At 38.1% G+C, this 13,700-nt stretch overlaps 1 protein-coding gene across 2 annotated transcripts in view; it reads right to left on the reverse strand.

Moving 5' to 3' along the window:
- ass1 (argininosuccinate synthase 1) overlaps positions 1-13,700 on the reverse strand; it is a 146,788-nt gene that overhangs the window by 84,750 nt on the left and 48,338 nt on the right. For both annotated transcript variants that reach the window (XM_048613342.1, XM_048613343.1), the window contains exons 7-8: positions 2,134-2,204; positions 1,770-1,800 (exon numbers count right to left, since the gene is read on the reverse strand). In XM_048613342.1, coding sequence (XP_048469299.1) covers positions 1,770-1,800; positions 2,134-2,204 — 102 coding nt within the window. The remainder of the gene's footprint in view (positions 1-1,769; positions 1,801-2,133; positions 2,205-13,700) is intronic.

Raw genomic sequence — 13,700 nt, forward strand, 5'->3', positions numbered from 1 at the left:
TATCTGTCTCCTCTCCACCTATCTTCTCCTCTATCCATCTTCTATCTGCCTCCCCTCTCTCCCTATTTATTTCAGAACCCCCTTCCTCTCCCCCATTTCTAAAGAAGGATCTAGGCCCAAAACGTCAGCCTTCCTGCTCCTCTGATGCTGCTTGGCCCACTGTGTTCATCCAGCTCTACACCTTGTTTTCTTAGATATAATTATGTCGCTTTCCTCTTTTGCATGGTCCTGGACATATATTTCCATGGATCAGTCAACTTGCTGGAATTCTATGCAACTATTTTCCTAGGTGACATTTGTCTACATTGTATTTAATCATAGGTGACATCATAGCCAAATTAAACCCAGGTCCCAAGTAGTTGTACTTACACCAGCAAAGACCACTGACTTGTTAGAAACAGAAACTTTGGTTGAGTTTCAGCTTCTTAACTAGACCGAAAATTCTAAGTTAACTACAACGTAAAATGTAGTTTTAAGTCCCAAGGCCAGACTGAGATTGGCTAACAAGACACAGAATCAAAGTGATGTGGGACGTTTACAGCCTATTTGACAGCTTCTTTTGAATTGATGAGTCAAAGTAAGATGTCAATTGATGGTGGGAAAACAATTTTGAGGAGTCCAATAGTCCACCATCAGCTCAGGTAGTTGAGGTCTATTATGACAGTATTCTTAAAACCCTTAATGGGTTATGGCTTCTGTTCAAATAGCAAACAAAGAAATTCAAAGGCTACTATGAGAGTAAAATTTCACTATACACCAGCATGGATAACTTCATATCATCAAGAATTAAGGTCAGTAAAATAAATATTGGAACTATCTTTTCATCAAATCACACTGCACAAAAGAAACTTGACAACTGTCACCAGCAAAATAAAAGTGAAAATCAGTAATTTTCTCTATGTTAGGGTATATTGTAGACTGATGTGTTTCAAGACAAGAAAACATCTCAAGGCTGGAATGACATTAAACCATTCAAGTTCACGCTTGTGTTTTGTGCTATTACATCAGCTTAAAGATGAACTCCTCTAACATAGTCTAGATTGAGCATGTGCATATAAACACAAACACAGTTCTTAAACCAAGTGCCTTCCCATTAATTTTTGAAGTGCGGCTGCACAGATCCACAAAGTGCATCACACAGACTTGGATGTAAAAACCATCCTTAAATGTTTAATGATCAAAAGACAACATGTTACATCATTTGAGTTCAAACTTAACATTGTAAATTTTTCAAGCAAAGTTTCATTAAAGCAAATTGTACTTTCCTCCAGATTATAGAAAACCCATCATTAGCTACCCCTCTCTAATATAAATGAGTAAACACGCTAGTAAAACCGGATAAAAGCTTGTAGTGAAGACATGAAAATGGCTAATGGCAATGGAAAAGCCAGTCTATTGGCTGCTACTGCCTTTGAAAATTGTATTAGTTCATGACCTTCGATCAAACAAGACCCTACATTTCACAATGAGAGAAACCACTGCTGCAAGCTGCCAACTTTGAAGCGCTCCTCTGTGAATGTGGCTCATCTGTCTAATTGCTTCTTTATTGTTTCGATGTGACATTGTATTGTACAATGTCACATAGAATGTTTCCCTCCCCATTGATCTCAGCAGCAATAAAAAGCTTTAAAACACAAATGATAATACTACCAGGGCTTGGCCTTGCCATTCCCCCTACCCCCATGAAATTTCAAATTATGGGTCACACACATAACACATTATAACCTTAATGGCATATCTGAAAGTATTTCAATGTCATGATATATTACCTTAGGGTTTTCCAGGATCCCAGACTCATAGCTGTGGGAAAATATAAAAGATAATTTTAAAAAGTAAACAATGAAATATTTAACATTCAAGAATGAGACTATATTAAGATGACAAGCACTTGGAACATTACTCAGTATAGATTAAAAATGAATGATGAAAATATGGAAAAACCTAAAATTGTTGGAAATACACATATGGTCTGTTAGTATTTGAAAAAAAAGGTCACATTTTTGGTTGAGTTCCATCATTGACCAGGTCCTGACAAAGAGACTTCATACCAAATGTTAAATTGTATTTTCACATTCAGATATAACTGGACATGCTGTGAAGTCCCAATTTTTACTTCACTATTCAGCATATTACCTGATATGCATGATGTTGGCGTCCATACTCCATGGGCTTTTGGGAGTTACAGGAACAGGAATGCCATGCCTCTGTAATCCAAAAGCAAATCACTGATTATTTGGGATACTTTAAGCCATCATCCACTATGCAGTCCTACTAAATGCAAGTAACATTCTATACAGAAAAATATTCTTCAATGTTTCTACAACCCCAGTTACAGATGTAGAAAGTGTTCATGGGAGAAAAGTATTTAATTTCATCACCTTTTAAACAATGCTAATGTCTTCATTTTAAAAAAGCAGAGGAACTTAACAAACGTTTCACATTTTTGCTAACTTTGCAGTGTCAGTTCAACACATAATTGACCCTAATGAGTATATTGAAAAGTCATAATTTCAAGATTTTCTCTCATCTTGGTAGTCCCTATGGTATATATTATCCCTTGCTGTTGCTTATTTTAGAGTTTTACTACCATTTTGAGAACACCACTTCAAACCACAAAAATATCTATGATATTATAAATTATTATAACCTAAAGCACAGAAACAGGCCATTCAACCCAACTGATCCATGCCAGTATTTAATATGCACACAAATCTTCTCACACCTGACTTCATCTAAGCCCATCACCATGTTCTTTTAATCTTTTCTCCTTGTAATTATGAAGCTTCCCTCTAAATGCATTTGTGCTATTCGCTTTACCCTCTCCATCAAACAGCAAGTTCCATTCTCTGGATAAAGGAATTTCTTCCAAATTCCTTGTTACACAAATACATTGAAGATGGTGTGGGCATAGATTTGACATCATCTGTACTGCACCTACTTGCTTTTCCATCTTGCAGCATCTTGTAGAACTTTAACTGATCAAACTGACTGGACTACTTTTTTTTGTGGATGGTAGTTTTGACTAATTGTTCGGCATGTGCCATTTCCAGCTGTCAAATTAAGCTCAGCTTTAAAAGCCACACACTGCTCATCAATTTCCCCTCGAGGCTCACTGCTGCGCTGGGAACAAACTAGTAAGAAATGATCAACAAATTAGAGACAAGCTTCAAGACTGAACAAAAGATTACACAGGGGAGCTTAATGTGTGATCAATGCATTAAAGAAGAATCTACAGTTGAATTATTTAATATTTCTGGTACTTCAGACTCATTTTTATACAAATGTAAGGGTAATTTAAGTTCCTAAGAGCAATATCTGTATACAGAGATTGGGGCGCAAAGGTGGCGGAAGAGATGGGAAGAATTATGGGCAGGAGAAGAGACAAAAATAAAGACATGATGCGGAGAAGATGAGTATCTATTCTTGTGAACTGATATGATTTCCCAACCTCCAACTGCGAGATTCCTCCTTCAGATCACACACAATACACTGAAGCATAGAAAGCAAACAACACCATGAAGTAATTCATTACTTTAGCCCCAATTATCTCTAATCACCTCGACAGAACAGTACCCCTGATGAACAAGGCCATCAGCTCCTGAAACTCAGTCTTGCAGAAATGCCACCAGCTACTTAGGCCAATGGAAAGAAAACTTTAGTGTGGAACTTTTCATGTGAAAACATGCTCCAGCGAGGTATAGCACTCAGAAACTACTTTAAAAAATGATACTATTCATAAGCTCGGTGTTGAAATAAAGAAGTTTTTTTTGTTTACAGAGTAATACAATTCTACTCAAAAATACCCTTCCAGTGACTTTTCTAAACTCACTGACCTTCGAAAATAAGCTTCACTACTTAGGCACTTTTGAATTTCTTTTATATGTGGAAAGTCAAATGGACTTTCATACCCTGTTAAAGCTGAAATATTTCCAGCCTAAACATTCTATAAGCTAGTTGGTTTGCTTCCTTTGAAATAAAATCAAATTTATTAAATAGAGGTTTCTTCACAAGACAAAGAAATTGCTACTAGAAAATGTATTGATTGTTGCTGTGGCATCCTTTCTCCTCTACTTATGTCATACATAAATGCAGCCAGTAGGGAGGAGGCATTGGTTTTAATTTGGCTGCAATTATGGCTAATATCACTGCTAGGTGGAGCATTGCAGCGTTATGTTGTCTAAGAATTAATAGATGTTGTGGTTATTGAAACAAAAGGGCTTTCTCCTACAAGAACTGAAATTTCAACTAATATTATCCTATTTTCTATACTTCTCTTTAAAAAGTACACTAGGTGTTTGACTTCTCTTGTCTGCCTCTAAAAATATAGTCAGAAGATACCTGCCGTTAAAGAATTTGGGTTTTCACAGGCCCAGAAAAGGTGATATGTCTCAAAAGCTTTTGCCTCTGAATAAAGTAAGCTTGTAAAATCACAATCCAGTTAAACCTACTTAGATAAACCTGTGTATTGAGGCCATGAACTGTTATTCTATGCTGGCAAGATACTATGAGTGCCACTGCACATGTAGATAGATCTAGGCTAGTTTTTAGAAGATACAAAATAAAAACCGAAGGAACTGCGGATGCTGGAAATCAGAAACAAAAACATAAATTCCTCAGGGAAGAGTCATTGGACCTGAAATGTTAACTCTGATTTCTCTCCACAGATGCTGCCAGACTTGCTGAGCTTTTCCAGCAATTTCTGTTTTTGTTGTTGAGGGCATACACAATGAACACATAGCATGTTGGTTAGAGCAAGAACAAAAAAAAGTATAGTTTTATCCACGTTGTCTTGTTTGGTAATGAACAACTTTCCTTAGAAACTTTTGTTTTATACAGTTTAGTGCAATACACATTATATTTACCCATTGAGTAACAGTTTATTTTAATAATCAGTTTTACCTAGTTACATCAACATATAGATAAAACTATTATCTCTGCTAAAGAGGGACAAGTAGTCAGACTGCAGGTCCAAATCTGTTTGAAATTTTAAGATTCCAATTTCAAGATTCTAAATTCTAAATTAGATTATTGCACACGCACACACACGCACACACACGCACACACACGCACACACACTTGGAATTTATCATTGGTACACTTAAATTCTTCATCAACCAAAATCATATCAGAGTCTGCACAAAGCTAATTTAGGCACCAAAACAACTTCATGGTCAAGTCTGCGGTCAGTGGATGAGATTTACAGTTATTTTTGGAAATGGTGAGATGGTCAATTTTAGGGCAAGAGTATGATAAGACACATGTTACGAATGAATACTAGAACGTTTCCACTAATTGGTACTAACAGGGTGCAATGGTGCAATGACCTTACTGCCCTGGGTGGTTAGGAATATACATTTTTGAAAAAGGAAAACTGAAGAGTTTGTGAACTACTGAAAGTTGCAACAACATAGAGGGATGGGTCTTTGATCAAAAAAAAAAGTTTACTTTCTCCATATTTCAAAAATAGTAGTCTAATAGAAACCATACCATTCTAAACCATTGCAAACCCTATTCCAGGTGTCTCGATTGTCAGCTTAGTACTCCCATGTTATTGCAAGCAGAAATGTTATTTCACAGTAATACAGAAATGAAATAAAACCGTCTTCTACGAATAACACAGAAGCAATAAAGTGACCTGATAGCAGTCACCAAGGAAAATGTTCTGCTTTTAAGGGATGAGTTCATGGTAGAAATGGTTTTTTCTCCCCTTATACAATTTAAACTGGAAAGACTCATGATTCATATTCATTTTCCCCTCAGCTATGGTTACTTGTTTAGTTCAAATCAAAAGAAGTGCAATTCTCTCACTAGATGTCCATGTTTGCACTCCTACAACTAACTCTCTTAATCTAAAATATACATCTATAAACATGTGAAAAGTGGATCTTTGCTGTTACCAGAACAATATATGTTGTGTGATTTATACCAGGACTGCTCAAAGACAATGGAATTGACAGCACCATAGTTATCCAGGAGAGCCTTGTGATTTAAGCTTCAGTGGGCCTTACTACTTTGAAAGACTACATAACTCACTTGCTGTTATGGGTCGTTTGCACTCATGAACTCACTTCTATAATAAACTGCTGCTGTCAGTAATATCCCACTGATTTGTTCTAGAATAAACATGAAAAGATAAGGTCATTAATGGCTAATGAGTTGTTAATGAGTTGTAGTTAGACAAATGCAGTTATGTATTATTGTTCCTCAAAAATAAACGTTAAATTAGTAGCTATTTGCTTGATGCTTTTACCTGGCCTAAATTTTTCTTCCTTCAAGCAGTTCTGTATCAGCCCCGAGCGGTGTCAACAGGTTACCCACTGTTACAAAGTGTCTTCCTCATGTCACAAGAAGATGGAGCAATCATTAATGCTTGAGCAACCAAGCCATTGAATGGTTCATTAGGTTTCAAGAGGTTGTTTTTTCATTGAATGCCTTTTAGCTTCAATGAGTTGTTATCATTAGCACAGGGTGCAGCCCCAAAGTGGTGGTCTCAGGCCTAGTTTGGACACAGTCTGGGGCAAAGACTGTTAGCAGTTGCTTCCACCCCTTTTGCTCTTTTAAAAAATGACAACATCCAGTTTCTGTAATTTTCATTTGTTCTATGTTTTAAGGGCAATGTGGACTATTGTAACCCATAGGCGTTCAACACTTCATAAATTCCATTGCATTTTACATTTCAAAAGAAAATTCAAAGAAATGCAAAGTAAAACAAACTGGAAATTATAATGAGGTTGAGTACTAGGAAACACTGAATTTTCCTAAGTGTATTTAAGGCATGAATACATGATTTTAAAAGACCCTAAAATTTGCATTCTCAAATTAAATTAAATTCTCTACTTCCTCACGCATTTGCTCTTTAAATCAGTAAACTACACTTCAGAATTAACTCATTACACATGAAATCCTTTATGACATTCTGGAAAGACACAAGACACTATAGAAATGAAGGTTCTTCATTAGAAAAATTAATTTTTTTACAAAAGCATTTGCACATTTTAGTTGTGTTTCTGTAATAGAAAAATTAGTTAAATGACTATCAATGTACAAGTTTAGCTCTACTATTTGGCATTCATAATTTTTTCTGCGCAACTTTATGCGATGTTTTCATTTCACAAATTGCTAATCAGAATATAGGCAATGTTATAAGGTTCAAGAGCAAATTAAAAGGTAAATTTAATTAAAATTGTAAGCTGGTTGAGAGACAAAAAACATCTAAAGTTGAAACAAAAACTGTAAAATGCTGGATACGCAAGATCTCTCCAGCACTGAAAATGAACAAGTGTAGAGTCAGACTTCTTCAATGAAAATTATTGCTGGATATTTTTAAAAGCTTTTTTTTCAAAAAAATTTCATTTCTCTTTCTTATTCCAATTTTTCTTTCTCTTTCTAGTTTTTATGTGTGATTGACATCAAATCCAATATTCTAACTGGCATTGCTGATTGAGACTCTGTATTTTTCATATACAATTTTTAACCTGATTGTTTAAATGAGATATTAAAGTTGCTTGCCTGGTTCACATAGGTCCCAAAAATTTTGTAGAAGCTATTGCTCTTTTTGGATCATTGGCCAACAATAACACGCCATGCAAAAGCATAGTTTACAGGAAAGTGCAACTTTAAAGCCATTGCTCACAGTAAAATGAAGTCCTTTTAGTTTAAGCACTTCTCCTACATACCAGGAAGCCACGAGTAATACATCAGTCATTCGTTCCATTGCCATAAATTCATTGTACTCCAAACATGAATTTTATTAATGCCAAGGATTGTAAGACCAGCCTTTTGTTAAGTTTCTGCACACTAGGACTTCTTAAATTATAATTTTGTCAGTAAAGACTCTAGTTTCTCATGGATCTGCCTCATGCATTCAACAAAACTTTATGGGCTAAAACATTAAGACAATACAGATTTGAACTTTTCAGGCTGTAATATTTATCAGAACTTACAGATTACCTACTCATTATCTGATAATAATACAAGTGTGGCATCAGCAGTACATTGTTGCATTGCACCAGGGACATCACACATTGATTTCTCCATTTACCTCTTTTATGCTAGCAACTCTTCACTCATCACCAAGAGTGTTCAGAATGGGGATTAACAGGTGGCCCTCCTTGTGATTTTCAGATAAAAAGAAAAACAGGATCTTGTAAGGGTGAGAGATAACACAGTGCGGAGCTGGACGAACACAAGCATCAGAGGAGCAGGAAAGTTGACATTTTGGATCGGGACCGATCCCTGACTCCAGCATCGGCAGTTCTTACTATCTCTTGCAAGGGTGAGATATTTGAAGTAATTACCCAGAAATTAAAATTAAGAGAGAAATCTGAAATTGATGTGTCATCACTAGAAGTATCTAAAATTAAGTTAGAAATGAAAGAAAAACTTGAATCAGAAGATAAGAGAAGAAAAGAGAAATTAAAAATGTAGAGAATGAGAAGAGTAATGGACAGAGAAGAAAAAAGTGGAGAAATGAAAGTAAGAAAACTTGAACCAACAAGAGTGGAGAAAGAAAGGCAAAGAGAAATGGAAAAAGAGGATAATGACAAACAGAAATTATACCACTCTTAACTCCCTTAGTTAGCTACAGATGGTACATCCTTCCCATCAATTCTTTCCTAATGTCAATATCTTTATTGAAAGTTATAAGGTAACTCCTTAAATGTCTGCCACTAGTTCTCTACCATTTTACCTTTTAACCTATTTTCCCAGTCCACTTCAGCCAACTTTGTCTGTGTACTTTTGCAATTTCTTTTATGTAAGTTTAAAACCCATTTTTTACACCCTCAAAAAGGAAAAAAAATTCTGTCACTTTATGATAACCCTCGCCTAGAGGATCTTTCACCATTAGATAATTAATGAATCCTGCATCATTACACATTACCAAGTCCAATAAAGTTTCCTCCCTGGTTGATTCCAAAATGTAGCGTTCCATGAAACTGTGCAGAACATGCTATGACTTCATCCAAACATTACCTTTGCCAATTTGAATTGTCCAAACTATGTGAAAATTAAAATCATCATCAGTTATTGCAATACTTTTCTTATTACTACCTAATATTGTTGATTTACACTCAGAAAACAAAAGTACCAATGTTGATCAAATCTTTTCTCTACTGGCAGTTGAACTAACTACTGCCACATCTTCCACAATACCAACTACAACCATTTGCTTTTTCATAAACAGCATCATTTAGCATGTCATAACATCATGACATCTTTGGCCAGTAAGAAAGTAAAAAGGGTAACGGCAGATCAAACCACGTTTCTGGCAGTTTACTCAAGCAATGGTTATTTAAACCAAATGCTCAGTTATTCATTCTCTATGGTAGCATATTTATATGTTACAAAAATTTTAATTTAGAAAATACATGGCAGCTTTCCAAAAATTTAAAATGTGGCTGATTATTAGAAATTAAGAATGCTATTTCAACTCTTTATCAAGTATTAATTTTAATCCCCAGTGATGATAGGTTATGTTTATTTAGTAACTAGCTGAGCTATGCAATTTTTTTTCCTTGATTCATTAACAGGATGAGGGCGTCGCTGGCTAGGCAGCATTTATTGTCCATCCCTAGAGGGCAGTTCAAAGTCAACCACATTGCTGTGGGTCTGGAATCACATGTAGGCCAGACCAGGTAAGGATGGCAGTTTCCTTTGCTGAAGGACATTAGTGAGCCAGATGGGTTTTTCCCGACATCGACAGTTAATTCATAGTCATCATTAGACTCTTAATTCCAGATATTTTATTGAATTCAAATTCCACCATCTGCCATGGCAGGATTTGAACGTGGAGACCCAGATAATGTTCTGGGGACCTGGATTAACAGTCCAGCATTAATGCCACTAGGCCATTACCTCCCATGATAGGTCTTAACAGGTCTCAAAACGCAACTGGTGCTCTAACACAGCTAATCCCAGTTGGAGTGTGCTGAAAACAGGGCAGTGAATCAGACAACTATCTTGTGATGTTGTGACTCCTTGCACACGGTGCACTTCTACCGTGACACAAGACAAAAGGTTTTGCCAATGGCATCTTAAACAAAAATAATGTCCAAGAGCATTTATGTCACAACTGTGATATTTTTACATCAAACCACCAGTACCTAGCATCTGTGCTCATTCAGGAAGAATAGCTTTTGCAGCGAGGTATCAAAGACTAAATACCATCCAAGAAACCATACTCCATTGAGGAGGAGACCCAAGTTTAAAAGAAGGTGGCAAATTTAATCACTGTGGAAGACAAGATCAGAGGAGTAAACAACTTTGACCAGAACAGTTAATGTTGTGTCGATGAACAACATTTCAAATTACCATCATCGTTGGCGGTCCCTTGCGGACGGGGATGATTCTCTTCCACTCATCAGGGCAAGTCCGTAGGTGGCTGTACAGTCCGATGCGGCTTCTGCAGGCTCTGTCACATTTGGGGCAGGCAAAAGGTGGTAGATGGGGTGTTGGAGAAAGGGGTAGATGGGGTGTTCATACGGCAACATGCTCCTTACAATGTTTTTGCCTGGCTTCCACTTTTACCTGATGGTAAATCTTCAGGTGCTCGACGCCTTCCTGGATGCTCTTCCTCAGCTTTGGATGGTCTTCGGCCAATGATTCCCAGGTGTTTGTACGAATACAGCACTTGGCCAGTGAGGCCTTAAGGGTATCACTGAAGCACTTCTTCTGTCCACCTGGGGCTCGCTTGCTGTTTCAAAGCTGGGAATAGAGCACCTGCTTGGGGTGTCTCATGTCGGTCATGCAGACGACGTGCCCAGCTCATCGTGGCTGATCAGGGTGGTCAGTGCCTTGATGCTGGGGGTGTTTGCCTGGTTGAGGACTCTGGTGTGGGTGTGTCTTTCTTCCCAACAGATTCACAGGATCTTGCACAGGTAGATTTGGTGATGCTGCTCCAGCTCCTCGAGGTGTCTGCTGTAGACAGTCCACGTTTGAGAGCCATATTGGACAGTGGGAACTACCACTGCTCTGTAAACCATGATCTTGCTGTCAGATCTAATATTGTTGTCCTCAAACACCCTCTTCCTCAGGCAGCCTAAGGCTGCACTAGCAAACTGGAGGCAGTGCTGGATTGATAGACGCTTTGGCCGACAGGGCATTCCCCAGGTATTGGAAATGGTCAGCATTATCTAAGGCTTCCCTATAGATGTTGATGCTCAGGGGTTGGCTTGACAACGCCAGACAGGATTGGTGGAGAACCTTTATCTTGCAGATGTTCAGGATGAGAACCATGCTCTCATTGGCCTCCATAAAAGGTGCTGACAATGGTCTGGAATACCTCCTCTGAGATTACATATACGCAAGCATTATCTGCACACTGTTGCTCAGTGACACTGGTTGGGATGAGATAACAAGGTGTAGAGCTGGATGAACACAGCAGGCCAGGCAGCATCAGAGGAGCAGGAAGGCTGATGTTTCAGGCCTAGACCCTTCAGAAAATCAGTTGGGATGACTTTGGTTTTTGCTTGAAGGGGGCGGAGGTTGAATAATTTCCCACTGGTTCTGTAAGTTAGCTCCACTCCAGTGGGGAGCTTGTCAGCGCTCAGGTGAAACATTGCAGTGAGGTAGTTTGAGAACAGTGTTGGAGTGATGACACAGTCCTGCTTGACACCACTCCGAATGGGGAATGGGTCGGTGGTGGAGCCATTTGTCATTACCACGACTTCCATGTAATTGTGAAGTAGGCGAAGGATAGTGACAAACTTCATGGTGCAACCAAAATGGAGATGGAAACTCCATAATGCTTCCCGATTGATGGTGTCAAAAGCCGTTGTAATTGCAAAGAAGGCCAAGTACAGGGGTGGGTTCTTTTCTTTGCATTTCTCCTGCAGCTGTTACGCGGTGAAGATCATGTCCATTGTGCCCCTCTGTGGTGGATAGCTACACTGCGAATCTGAGAGGAGTTCCTCAACCACAGGGAAAAGATGGTTGACGAGGATCTTGGGAATGACTTTTCCAATGGTCGACAGCAGCGAGATTCCCCTGTAGTTACCACAATCGGATTTGTTCCCTTTTTTTTGAAAATGCTCACGACTGTATCATCTCAGAGCTCTCTCGGGATGTTCTCCTCCTTCCAGATAAGGCAGACACGTGCGTGTAGCTGCAGCAGGAGCTCTTTGCCTCTGCACTTCAATGCCTCCCTCAGCAGGGATACTGTCTGCTCCAGCAGCCTTGTTGCTCTTAAGCTGGCGAATAGCCTTTTCTATTTCGTGCAAGGCTGGGATGTTGCTGAGCTCGTTTCAAAATAGTGGTAGTAGATGTCCAGTTAGGAATGGAACAATGATGGGATAATGAAGGGTCTGCTCCTGCTCCTATGAATGCAGTTGCAACCATTTAATTTTCAGAGAAAAAGGTTTTGTAGACCTCCATATTGCCCTTCAATTGGTAAACTGAGTGAACTCCTCACATATCTTTATCTTTGCAACCTCCTGCACCTCTTTGCCTTCTTTGGCACGGTACTTTTATGGACCCAAACATTTTACAAAGAATTGTATTTTCTGTTCCATTCTTGACTGGATATTTATACAGTTCTTTTGAAATGTTGTTCATTGACAGAACATTAGCTTTTCTGGTTGGAATATTTTAGTTCTCTGTGCTCACTTCCATTACTTCTTTAATAACAAGCTACCAGTAGAATTGGCTTATTGGGAAAGGAGTGGTTTGGGATATGTGTTTCCTTTAACATTAATAGCTTTATGTTGGTGGCAGGAGCACTAGATGAGCATGCTGCTGGCTACACTGAATATCCTTTGATAGCCTTATTCAACAAAAATCTATTGATCTCGATTTTGAAAGCTTCAAGTGACCCAGCATTCATAGCCTTTGGGAAAAGAGATTTCCAGAATCTTACTATTCTTTGAACTGCTTCCTGACTACATTCTCAATGCCAGGCTCTAATTTTAAGATTATGACATCTTGGTCCAGTTTCCCTATAATGCTTTTGGAATTTTACATACCTTGATTAGAGTACCCTTCAACCTTCTACACTCTAGGGGAATACAAACCAAGTTTATCTAACCAGGCCACACAATTTAACCCTTTAAGTCCCAGTATAATTCTGCTGAGCATGAACTGCATCCTCTCCAAGGTCAACAGATCCTTTCTGAGGTGAGATATTGAAACCAAATCCAGCACTCCAGGTTGGGGATATCATGATATGGTGATATGCAAAGGACAATTTAGCATGACTGGAAAGGAGTTTTCTGATATGCTTATGGATACTCATTCGTTGTGCATCAATGTTCATTAAATTAGATTCAACCACATTGTATCTCAGGATCATTCCACAGCCTATTCACTTGTTCTTCCCTCATTTTTTTGAATGCTACTATTGAGTTGTATACTTATAAGATTATCACTAAAAATTGAACTGAGTTAGGCATATGATTGTATAAAGTACTCTCCTTCGTCAAAGTTCAAATTGTGCGAGCAAACATCTCTTTCACTAGTCAGATTTGTCATCCTTATCCCTGATTTTAAACATGTTTTGTCACATTACGATTCACCAAAAGTTGCCTAAATAATCTATTACCCATTTCTTCACTGTTAATAAATTTCTACGCAAACAAACAATGTCCATCATCTCCTTTTCTAAAGTTAGAGTATCTCTTACCAATAATGTTAATCCTTCACCTAGCTCAGCCGAACTATCTTTGTCAAATATTCCTACACTCTCCTAGTTCTTTCTCTTGTCCGTC

Source organism: Rhincodon typus, chromosome 28 (genome assembly GCF_021869965.1).
Source record: "Rhincodon typus isolate 14 chromosome 28, sRhiTyp1.1, whole genome shotgun sequence".
NCBI lineage: Eukaryota > Metazoa > Chordata > Chondrichthyes > Orectolobiformes > Rhincodontidae > Rhincodon > Rhincodon typus.